Source organism: Pomacea canaliculata, linkage group LG8 (genome assembly GCF_003073045.1).
Source record: "Pomacea canaliculata isolate SZHN2017 linkage group LG8, ASM307304v1, whole genome shotgun sequence".
In the NCBI taxonomy this organism is placed as follows: Eukaryota; Metazoa; Mollusca; class Gastropoda; order Architaenioglossa; family Ampullariidae; genus Pomacea; species Pomacea canaliculata.
This window is the reverse complement of record NC_037597.1, coordinates 15,449,039-15,460,858: the sequence shown is the minus strand read 5'-3', so window position 1 is coordinate 15,460,858 and position 11,820 is coordinate 15,449,039. Positions and strand designations below refer to the sequence as shown.

The 11,820-nt window shown below is 38.6% G+C and overlaps 1 protein-coding gene and 1 long non-coding RNA gene across 4 annotated transcripts; both read left to right on the top strand.

Moving 5' to 3' along the window:
• The first annotated feature begins 303 nt into the window (after positions 1-303).
• LOC112571064 lies at positions 304-1,689 on the top strand. Its single transcript, XR_003100744.1, has 3 exons — positions 304-644; positions 869-1,179; positions 1,548-1,689. It is a non-coding gene; the product is annotated as an uncharacterized LOC112571064 (long non-coding RNA).
• Positions 1,690-5,882: 4,193 nt separating this feature from the next.
• Positions 5,883-10,708, top strand: LOC112571063. Of its 3 annotated transcripts, none has more exons than XM_025249859.1 (6): positions 5,883-7,099; positions 7,326-7,634; positions 7,993-8,097; positions 8,915-8,989; positions 9,298-9,373; positions 9,780-10,708. In XM_025249859.1, exons 1-6 carry the CDS (start codon positions 7,048-7,050, stop codon positions 10,345-10,347), a joined length of 1,185 nt encoding a protein of 394 aa, XP_025105644.1. In that variant the 5' UTR covers positions 5,883-7,047; the 3' UTR covers positions 10,348-10,708. The 3 variants fall into 3 exon arrangements, with proteins under 3 accessions (XP_025105644.1, XP_025105643.1, XP_025105645.1); XM_025249858.1 differs by having other exon boundaries at positions 5,886-7,099; positions 9,777-10,703; XM_025249860.1 differs by lacking the exon at positions 8,915-8,989 and having other exon boundaries at positions 5,887-7,099; positions 9,777-10,702.
• The last annotated feature ends 1,112 nt before the right edge of the window (positions 10,709-11,820 follow it).

Genomic DNA, 11,820 nt, shown 5'->3' with positions numbered 1-11,820 from the left:
GTGACGTCGATCATCACGATTGCTTGGAGGCGGAAGGGACTGAGGGCGTGTTGTACTTACACAATATACATTGCATGATGTTCAGTGTCTTATAATGCTGTGTATAGTGATGACGTGTATTTGTATAGTGATCAGGGTTCTTAGTATAGTGATTAGAAGTCTTTCATAGATATTTATTCACGCTTTAATAGAAATTTAAAAAAATATAAACTTTTTAAATTACAACTCTGCTTCACATTGCTAGTCATTGACTGCATATTAACTTGTTGAATACTGAGGCCTTGTCACAATGAGTTGTACTCACAATGTGCTGCCGAACACTAAAAGAGTTCAAAGGTCAACGTGTTAAAATCGTTATACATTTAAAACTGGTTGTGGGATGAAAGCTTATGTCCTGCAGGAAACATCATGTATGACAAGGAAGATCCTTGTAGGTGTAGGTCGTCTGAACAGCTCTGAGAGGTTCTTCTATTTGTGTACGGAAGTCCGGAGATCAGTCAAAGCCTGGTACTGAGTATAACACTGACATCACAGACTGTGACAGTCACATCCCTGGCTGACACTGTCACGTGTAAACCTTGTAACAAGAACACTGATGGCTTGGTGTCTACCCCTTGTGGTTCTTATGGTTTCTACAGCTGTTGGTAGGTACAAGTGTGTTAGTAGGGTGAAGTGTCTGTAAGTGTGGACAGACATTACATACATATCTATGTTGTAGTGTTTTGCACTGCCACTGTGAGGATCTCGTTGTTCACTGCTATAACATCTGAACGTGTACATCTTTCTCAGAATAAAATAGTTCTTTAAAATGTTCAGTTCAACATGTTTGCAATGTTTGTACCAAACTCGTGTATTTGTCAATAAACAGGAGACATCCTGCAAGTGTGCGAGGAAAAGGAAACTACAGGTTCATACTTCGCCTTGTACCGTTTAGACTCCACCAGCGGTTTTCCCTGTGAATGTGTCATCACCTCAAGACAGACACTGTCATTCGTTTTCAAAAGGGGGGCCGGAGGTGACCCCAGTTGAAGTCAGGAAATGTTACTTTACGGTCAATAAACGGCGACAAATACAATGAAGTCCTCCTTGTGGAACGAGAGGTGGTGAACGGCAGTCATTTCGTGCTGACATTTCCAAAAGGTCTGATTAAAGGGGAAACAAATATATACGTATTACAAGGTAAATAAATAGAATACTTGTTTAAGAACTGGATATTTACATGATTTCAAATGACCGCAATGTTATAAACACGAAAACAACTGTAACTTTTTTTTCCAGGTTTCTGTAAACCTAAACGACTTTGATCTTTACTTAATAGAAAAAAATCAAAAAGAACATTTTATATTTCTAGGTGTGCAAAGACCGTGTATTAAAATGTGTGTATTAAAATAACTACAAAGACATCGTGAGAACGCACACATAGGATGCCCTCATCAGTAGCAGTACAACCTGTAACATGCTGTGTGATATATTCCCGACATGCTTACAATGCGATTACTAATATTCACTTCATGTTTAATATCTTAGTTTGCTTTGATTGCTTTCAGCCAATAAGACATTCACCTTGAAATGTTCGCCCAAAGTAGACGGTGGCAGAAACAATACTAATACAGTAACACAGAAGAATGAGAACAAAGACAACACGAAGAGTGGTAAAGATCACATTTGTCTTTTTTCTTACTTGTCTCTTTTATTCAATCCTTCAAAATTCGAGGTAATTAAAAATCTATTTTTAATTTTTTAGGTGTGCACAAACAAAATGCACTTTAATGACGGGTGTATACAGACATACCCCGAGACCGCACACGTTTGATGCCCTCCATCAGCAGTTTCCATACAGTCCTTAACCTGCCCTTTGTGATATTAGCCACACGTGTAGGATGCATTAGCTAGTATTAGCTTCATGTTTAATACACTTTAATTTGTTTCTTGCTATCACCCAATGTAACATTCACCTTGATCAGGGATGGGCAAGCTACTTTTAATTTGTAGCCGGCTAGGCTACAGCTACTTTTTTTCAAAATGTAGCCGGCTACACTACAGCTACAATTTTGCAAAAAGTAGCCAGCTACTTTGGGCTACTTTTAAAATGTAGCCAGCTTCTTTTGGCTACTTTTAAAAGCGTGATGTTATAACAAGTTAGCTGTAGCCAGCTGGCTGTAGCAACATACACAAACATCAAACATACACACAAAACACTATTACTTGCTTTACAAAGTTTTTATTATAATAATGAAACGGAGAACTGCGATATACCGACAATTTTATTTAGTGAATCCATAAATGCTTTCATTCATTCCTTGCACCCTTCCTCCCCCGGCCTTTTTCACACAATAAGTACACGTATTTTACGATTATATTAAACATTTCTGGATATTTTTCCTCATCCTGTTTTAGTGACAAAAGAAATTATATAAGTTTTCCGATAAACATTTGTTTTCTATAACTATTTGTTCCCTATTACTTAGAAATGAAAGCTAAACAGATGCTTAAGTATCAGGTACCTGGTGGAATTTTCAATAAGTTAGGTTATGTGGTGATGAAAAATGTCAACCTCTTATCAATACTGTGACAATGAACAACAGACCATTGAAATAAATGAGTTTGCATGGAATATAAGTAAAACACTGCTTAATCTAATTTAGGCAAGCAGATCATAAGGCATTTTTTTTTCTAACACTGACACTGAAAACAAAGAAAGGAAACACAAACTAATTGTTTCCAAAAGCTGATAGGGTGAAAAGTATAGTCCTGGCATACTAGAATAGACTTTAATTATATAGTAGGATGTCAAATGTAGCATATAAACACTGAAATATATTTTTTTAAAAATGATCTGATACAAGATATATTTATTTTAAATCTTTAAGCTTGAATTTCTCTGTTTGTCGTTTTACATCCAGTCCTAAACTATAAAAACATATTTCTCAAGATTGGCTTGTGCTACAGCAGTAAAAATTTTGCAATTTTTTTTAGAAATGCATAAGCTACAAAGTGATGCATTTGAGAATATGGTATAAACATTACTTTTGATAAAATGAACATTTTTCTAAATATTTTCTAAATATTTAATTGCCACATTCACACTGAGTCGGGGGTACCATGTCTGATTTTTTTATATCTCCACCACTGTCAGCCCTGATATTTATTCTCCCTCCCCTCGAACATTCTAGCACAGACATTCTATTTCGTCGCAATAAAGACATTTTTGAACATTGCTACATTGTTGAACATCATTTCCTCCCTCGCACAAAGACATTCTATCTTTTACATTGCTGCCGTGCTGAACATTCTGGAATATAGATGCAAATCTACAACCCAAAGACATTATACTTTGTACACTACTAGAGTGCTACATCGTGAAAGTAGCCAACATGTAGCAAGCTACAGCTACTTTCTAAAATGTAGCTACGGCTACAAGCTACTTTTTTTTAATTTGTAGCCGGCTAAGCTACAAGCTACAAAATTTGTAGCCGGCTACAGTAGCTGTAGCTAGGCTACAGCTACTCCCCATCCCTGACCTTGATGTGCTCGTCTACAACACACGGTGGGTGTCCCAGTACTCATTCACTATCAACTAGTAGTCAGCACAGCAAACATGTAAACCAGTGGGGCAGGGTGATCACATTTATTTTTATTTTATTTTAACCTGTCTTTCATTCTGTTCACCAAATATAGACAGGAACACACACCAACACAAGTGTCTTGTCAATGTAAATTCTGTCAAACAAATATTAACTACATTAATTAGTGATTAGTACTCAGCGACATTAGCTGTATTAACAGGAGATTAGTTTTCGCAAAAAGCACTCAAATAAAGAAAGTGAAAAATAAAGGAAACAATAAGAAAAGAAACTGACAGAATATTTTTAATTCATTTTCTGTCGGCGCTAGAAATTCTGAGATGTTACCGAAAGCTTTTCTAGACAGTCATAACTATTGTTAGTTAAATACATGAAACATATCAAAGATTTAAACCAGTTGAATTTACTCTGTCTTTAAAAGCAGACACAGTGAAGTTAAAATTGGATACAACTATTATAGATGATATACTGTTGATGAGTATAAAAGATGTAAAGATACACTAAACACATTAATTATTTATTAATTAATATTAATAAATTAGCATTGGGTAACAAGAATTTGCAAAAACCAATGAAATAAACAAAATAAAAATCAGTAAAAGAAAGAAAAAGAACTGATAGGAATATTGATATTTCATTTTCTGACGAGGCTAGAAATCCTAAGAGGTCGTACAAACATTTCATGCATCATAGAATATTGTTATTTAAACACATGCAACCTATCTGATGGTTAAGCCCCTTGAACTTAATCCGTCTCTTAAAAGCTGCTTAAAGAATTATAAGCAAATACAGTCGTTGGATACAGATATTATGGATGCTATACTGTTGATAAGCATGAAAGATGTAAAGATACCATAAACACACTGTGGTGCAATGGTACTCGAGGGTCAGGGTTGTAAGACATTGGTGTTCTTGTCAACAAGAAAAGTTCAGAAGGACTCGTCAACTAGTTTAAAGCTGATTTTGACTTTGACAATGACTTCACAGCATCGATGTCCACATTAAATCTTTGTACATGCATTAGTTTTTTTCTAAAAAGTGTTTGAAGATATTGAAAACGTGAAATAAAATCTTGTATAAAGTTTCACAATCAAGTTCTAGGTTTGAGTTCATTAACCCATTGTGTACTCTGCCCGTTACACGCGTGCGCTGACTCATTTAAACTTGCAAGGAAAGGAAAGGAAGATTAGTTTTAATTTCAATATTCAGAGCTTAGTCGACCTTTTCAAAGCAGTTTACGGTTTGTCACGTGCACATTGTTGCATGCAGTCCATTGTTTTCACGACAGTCTCAAAACTTATGGCTTTCACCTCAACACATCAATCCAGGTAAGAATCTCTAAGAACCAGTATGTAAGCTTCTAAAGTAAGCAAGACACTTATATATATATATACACTTATATGCAAATCTCTTTATAGAAACGTTAGCGTTGATTCTGGTGCTGATTGAAAGTACCATGCAAGCTTCTGAGTGAAAAAATGGTATGTCTGTACGTTGGAAGCATGTTTGGGAGTCAAAGGTCACATTTTGCTCAGCTGCGTACTCTTCCACAATTGTTTAGTGACTCTCTAAAGAGAATAAGTTTTTTTTTAAAAAAAAACAACTAAAATTTGTCGCTAGTTGTGCTGTGAATTATGAATACAAACATTTGTATGAATGTGTATTTTGTTGAATGATATAGGCCTGACCATAAACCTGCACACACACACAAAACAAACAACGGATTTTGAACTGTAGTGGTTTTTGTCAGACTCTCCGACAGACAACAGTCCAAGAGAGTTCCGAGATATCATAAAGAAGAAAGTTACTTCACTCATACCTCCCCCAGAAGATGGATGACTATCTGATGATGAGGGTAGGGATGTCAAATAAACAGTAGAAACTGGCGCCAGATTTCCACTAAGGTAGCATGTATACTGCAGCACCTGGATGGTCAGGTAGGTACAGCAGTTAACCCCAAAGAAGAAAGAATAGGACAACTAGTTCCAAGATCTGTTCACATGATGCACTCAAATTACAACATTGTCAAAAATTTGTTGTGAGCAGTAAATGTGAGTAGAAATTTCTTATTGTATTGTTTGATTGTTGGTAGAAATTACTAACTGGCCAGATTCTGTTGTGTTAGATGGTGATGTCGTGAGGACGAGGCTGCTTCTACCTGGTATGACAGCTCTCGTGCTCCACAACTGTGTCTTTATATTATTGGCTGTACCTTCAGTTGATATGCAGGTTGTCCTGTGTGTTCATCGCTGACAGCTTTAGTTTCTGCTGTTTTTAATGACCGACCATGAGAATCATCCAGTTTTTATTCTTCAGCAATTCCTCGGAGCTTTGCCAGTGTCAGCCATTACTTTGTTAGCTTCAGATATTCAGTGTTGTAACATTAACCTCTGACTGAAGTATTTTACTAGCGTGCAGTTCTTTGAATCCTGACTGACTTTGTTGTACATGACAAAGTGTGATGTCACAGTCGTCACAGAGTCGGGTACAATTATACAGAGTGTCAGAGAGAGAGAGGAGGAGATACAAATAATAATGACAGGTACTGCTAGGTGAAAGAGAGACAGAGGTGCAGACAAGCAGAGAAGCTAGAGGAATGATAAAAGGATGTTACTACATCTGTCGGCAGGAAGACTGAGTGATTACAACATGATGACATGTTATGTTACACGTGACAGTGAGTCATGGATCGCATGTTAACCTGTTGACAGCTAAGGTCCTGTCACGTAGTTAATGAGACTTGTACAGCAAATGGAAATAAGCGAAGCAGGGGGTGACGTGATCAGTCCCATGCACTCGGAGCACCAACAATCTGAAGGAGTTGGACGATACAGGAAAGATAAACCAGGTTGACGGTGACATCAGGAGTTAGATAAACAGTTCCAATAAACAGTGCTTTAGTCTTGTCAGGATTCAGTTTGTTCTCGGTAATCCCGTTATGGATGTCAGAATAGCAGTGAGTGATGAAGGATAAAATTGTCATTTGCTGTCGGTGGAGAGCTGGCAGGTCGTAGACAAAAGCGAGATAGTGGAGGCTTGATGACTAATTACAGGGGCTGAGTGTTAAGAGTGTAGAGAACAGTCACCTGGGGAGGACTGACAAAGGTTGGGAAGATGGAGAACTAACGACATGTACTTATATTGTGCCACAGGACACAAGAGTTGTCACTGTCAAAGTGTTAAAGCCTCTGTGTGTTTATCATAGCTGTGAGAGGGAAGCTTACTTACTTCATACAGTAAACATCACAAGTTCTCAGCAGGACAACTTTTCCAAGAATAGCACACAGGGAAGTTCATTGTTCATTGTAGGCGTGTGAACAGCTCTGAGAGGTTCTGCTATCTGTGTAAGGAAGTCCGGAGATCAGTCAAAGCCTGGTACTGAGCCCGACACTGACATCACAGACTGTGACTGTCACATCCCTGGCTGACACTGTCACGTGTAAACCTTGTGACAACAACACTGATGGCTTGGTGTCTACTCCTTGTGCTTCTACTTCTCCTTTCTACAGCAGCTGGTAGGTACAAGTGTGTTAATGGCGTGATGAAGTGTCTGTAAGTGTGGACAGACATTACATACATATCTATGTTGTAGTGTTTTGACTGCCAGTGTGAGGATCTCGCTGTTCACTGCTATAACATCTGAACATGTACATCTTTGTCAGAATAAATTAGTTCTTCAAAATGTTCAGTTTAACATGTTTACAATGTTTGTACCAAACTCGTGTATTTGTCAATTAACAGAAGGCATCGTGCAAGTGTGCGAGGAAAAGGAAACAACAGGTTCATACTTCGCCTTGTACCGTTTAGACTCCATCAGCGGTTTTCCCTGTGAATGTGTCATCACCTCAACACAGACACTGTCATTCGTTTTCAAAAGGGGGGCCGGAGGGGACAACAGTACCACGTCAGGAAATGTTACTTTACGGTCAATGAACGGCAAACACAATGAAGTCCTCCTTGTGGACCGAGAGGAGGTGAACGGCAGTCATTTCGTGCTGACATTTCCAAAAGCTCCGTTTAAAGGGGAAACAACTATACACGTATTACAAGGTAAATAAAAGGAATACCTGTTTAAGAACTGGACATTTACATGATTTCAAATGACCGCAACATTCTAAACACGAAAACACGTGTAACCTTTTTGTCCCTGTTTCTGTAAACCTAAACGACGTTGATCATTACATAATAGAAAAAATAAAAGAACATTTTTATATTTTTTAGGTGTGCAAAGACCATGTATTAAAATGTGTGTGTATTAAAATCACTACAAAGACACCGCGAGAACCCATACATCAGTAGCAGTACAACCTGTAACATGTTGTGTGTGATAGATTTCCCACATGCTTACAATGCGATTGCTAATATTCACTTCATGTTTAATATCTTAATTTGCTTTTATTGCTTGCAGCCAATAAGACATTCACCGTGAAATGCTCGCCCAAAGTAGACGGTGGCAGTAATAGTACTAATACAGTAACACAGAAGGTTCCGAAAAAAGACGACACGACGAGTGGTAAAGATCACATTTATCCCTTTTCTTACCTGTCTCTCTTTTATTCTGTCCTTAAAAAGTCGACAGGAATACACACACCTGCACGTGACATCCAGACAGATTAAAATCCACCAAAATACCCTGCAACATCGGTGACATTAATTAGTTAATTAATTAGTTCTGTGTGACATCAGCTACATTAATGAGTAATTAGTACATGAGATAAAGAAAGTAAAAATCAGTAAAAGGAAGAAAAAAGAACTGATAGGAATATTGATATTTCATTTTCTGACGAGGCTAGAAATCCTAAGAGGTCGTACAAACATTTCATGCAATCAGAGAATATTGTTATTTAAACACATGCAACATATCTGATAGTTAAGCCCCTTGAACTTAATCCGTCTCTTAAAAGCTGCTTAAAGAATTATAAGCAGATACAGTGGTGGGATACAGATATTATGGATGTTATATTGTTGATGAGCGCAATGTGGTGTAATGGTACTAAAAAGTCAGGAAAGAGTGAGACCTTGGTGTTCTTGTCAACAAGAACGGTTGAGAAAGACCCGTCAACTGCTTTAAACTAGATTTTGACATGACTTCACAACATTTATATACACACATAAGCCTCACACAATTCTACAAAAAATGTTCTTCAGGTTTTTTTTATTTGTCCCCACAAATTCTTTTTAAGTTTGACAAACAATATTTATAGCTTGAGTTGAGTAGTTAAAGGAGAAGCTGGGTTCAATTTTTCTAGTGACTGAGTACAGCTCAGTGTAAGATATTATTTCTGGATTACTGACCCCTACAATCACCACCTCCTCTTTCCGTTTTCTAGATACATTCGTACACACGTTACCGTACACCGTCACCATGGAAGCTTCGACCACCCGTGTCCCTGACAGTATAAACGGTATTTCTTATTAAAGCTCAAATCTTTGTTCAGAATCATCGTGTTATATCAGTATAACATCTTGTCGTACATGATAGTTGATACTTCACATCAGGCAGTGTGGAGACAGACGATGAGTTCTAAGATAACTGTTGATGCTGAGCCACGTCACCTAGAACGCCATCATGCAAATATAATGTTTGTGTGGACTGGCCTCTGTAGATATTATAATGCTTATAAGACTAGATATAATGTTTATGTGAACTGTGTCTGTAGATGTGATGTATATGTCAGCTGTAGATGTAATATCATGTGAATTGTCTCTACAGAGGTCGTAGTAGCTGTATCGTGTGCTGCCGCTGTAGCTTCAGTTCTTTTTGGAATCGCTGTCGTCTGGTGCGTCAGGTGAGTTTTATTTCCTAAAAAAATTCATAGGGAATCTCATGAAAACTGCTTTATTTTTAATTAGGTGGAGAAGCTCTATTTTTTAATGAATTAGGCGCACTGCATAACTCGACACGCAATTTCTCAAGAATTTTTATGGGTATTTTGATGTGTGCTTTTTTCCCACAGTGTCGACAGTTGCTATTTTAATCCTTTAATTACATTAGACCCAGGATGGTGGAGAAAGAAGTTTTCCGCTCATAGCGCCATCTTGTTCAGTAAGATAATAACAGATCATCGCCTCATAATGCCATTTTACTGAGATCATAACAGATAATGAGCTCATGTCATTTAATTCAGTAATACCCCAGACAATCAACAAGGGTAAAATGCAAGTTAATCACCTGCTATAGTTTTCCTATAGGAGGACAAGAAAACAAAGACTGCAGGTCACAGACAAACGGCAGGACAACCTCTACGACATTGCTGATCATCTGATTGAACCACGTGCCGCCTGTCCTCCGATGATGTCACTGATGACCGACAGCAGTTGTGATTCCGGCACACACAGTGCAAATACTGCATTCCATACAAACACCACACTGAGGACAAACACCACACTGAGGACAGACACCACACTGAGGACAGACACCACAGACATGCTGTCACCTGCCACTGCTCCTCTGACTGTGTCAGAGACTGACTATGACACTGCTGGTGACACAGTCCGGCCGCCGGAGTGTCTACAACACACGGAGCATGATACTTATACAACACTGAAGAGAGACTGCCCTCAAGGGGAGGCTGGCACGACAGGTGCAGCTGTGTATGACCAGTGCCAGCCACCTGGAGACACACACTGGGGGTCAGGAGACAATGGCCGGCCACTGGATGACACTTATAGCAGACTGCAGCGAGGGCAGGAGCGACAGCCTGTCATTGGCAACATTTATGACACTACGTCAGTGGCAGTGGCAGTGCTGAGTGGACTTTGACTTTTTAGTGGCCCACGTGTTGTTTGTTTGGTTTCCTGTCCCTCCTATGCTGTCCATGTCTTGTTCTTGTTCTTTGGTGCTAAGAGCTTGCTCCTTAGGAGTGTGAGTAAGCGCTTTACAAATGTTGTTATTATTATTATATGATTGCAATGCACATCAGTGGACAAGCAAGTATATGGTCAGATTATATATATTATACATCAAGTAATGCTCTTACTACATGGTCTGCGTCTCAGGCCTGACAATGAGTTAGGACTAGGTAAGTATATTAATCTTGCTATAGAACAGAATTTTACAATTAGTTGATGGAGTTTCTCAAATTCATTACACTGTTTATATAACTTGGTAGACAATCTGTAATACTAGGCGGGAGCAACTCCATCATAAAAACCACGCTTGCTGGCGCCAGAAGGAAAACGCAGCGAGGCCGGCCCCCAAGAACACCTGCACGACACTATGGAGGCAGACATGAAGACCCCTAAACCTCAGCTGGGGTACGTGGGAAGCTGAGCTACAGGACAGGCAAAAGTGGAGGCACCTTTGTCGCTGCCCTACGTGCCGACCGGCATAACGGGAGCTAACTAACTAACTAACAATAGTTTTACAGATGTGACAATTTTGTCTGATGCTTGGGTGTATTATATAATTTAATTTATGGCACTTCAGATTAATAACAATTAGTCTGGATGTGACCTGGCCATCTTTCATCCCCATGTAATTTACATTATACATACTAGGAGAGTAAACTTGTAAACAATGATAAAGATACACGCTGTCACTACTAGTTAGCCTCTCACTCCTTACTTGCTTGTAACAATCTATCAATCTTTGTTTAAATTCTTTCAAATTTCCTACAGTTTGTTATTCCCATACAACCCCAAAACCATCTTTGAACAAAATCATCAGGTGATCTTGTTGTTTACATGATTATTGTATAAACCTCTCTAGGAAGCCTGCTCAGGTGGGTGATTATTGTGAAGATCGAGAATAAAGCTGTTTGAACTCTTACTTTACACCTGTTTAATACTTTGCACAAACAACAGTTTGTAGTTATAATAGTAATGTGTTGGGTTACTGAGAGTATGGATTCACGTGCTTGTTTACAGAGAAGAATGTGACAAACGTAAATAATAAACAATAACAACCAGTCCGTACATACACGACATCAGTAGGTTCGAGTGTGAAAGTCGTGCGTCAGTGTGTATGAGAGTCTGTGTCTGTGCTGTGAGCTGTGGCTTCTGTGGTTTCTGTAAATATGTGTCACAAACCTGCTTTTTTAGTTTACCTCGGAAAGGGAGAGGAAATGGAGAAGAAGGTTGGAGGAGGAGAAAGATGCGAAAGACGAGCGATCGCGTGTGTGTCTGCGTGTTTGTCATGAGATGGCCGACAGTTCATTCAGGATGTTGAAAGGTCGAAATGTGAACAAAGGGAGGAATGGCAAGGAATATTTTATGCTGTACTTTGTTATTCATT

Coding starts and splice junctions, on each gene's coding strand:
- LOC112571063 (XM_025249858.1), top strand. CDS start 7,048: ATGGCTTGGTGTCTACTCCTTGTGCTTCTACTTCTCCTTTCTACAGCA. Junction 7,100..7,325: donor TCTCCTTTCTACAGCAGCTG/GTAGGTACAAGT, acceptor GTCAATTAACAG/AAGGCATCGTGCAAGTGTGC. Junction 8,098..8,914: donor AAAAGACGACACGACGAGTG/GTAAAGATCACA, acceptor TCCGTTTTCTAG/ATACATTCGTACACACGTTA.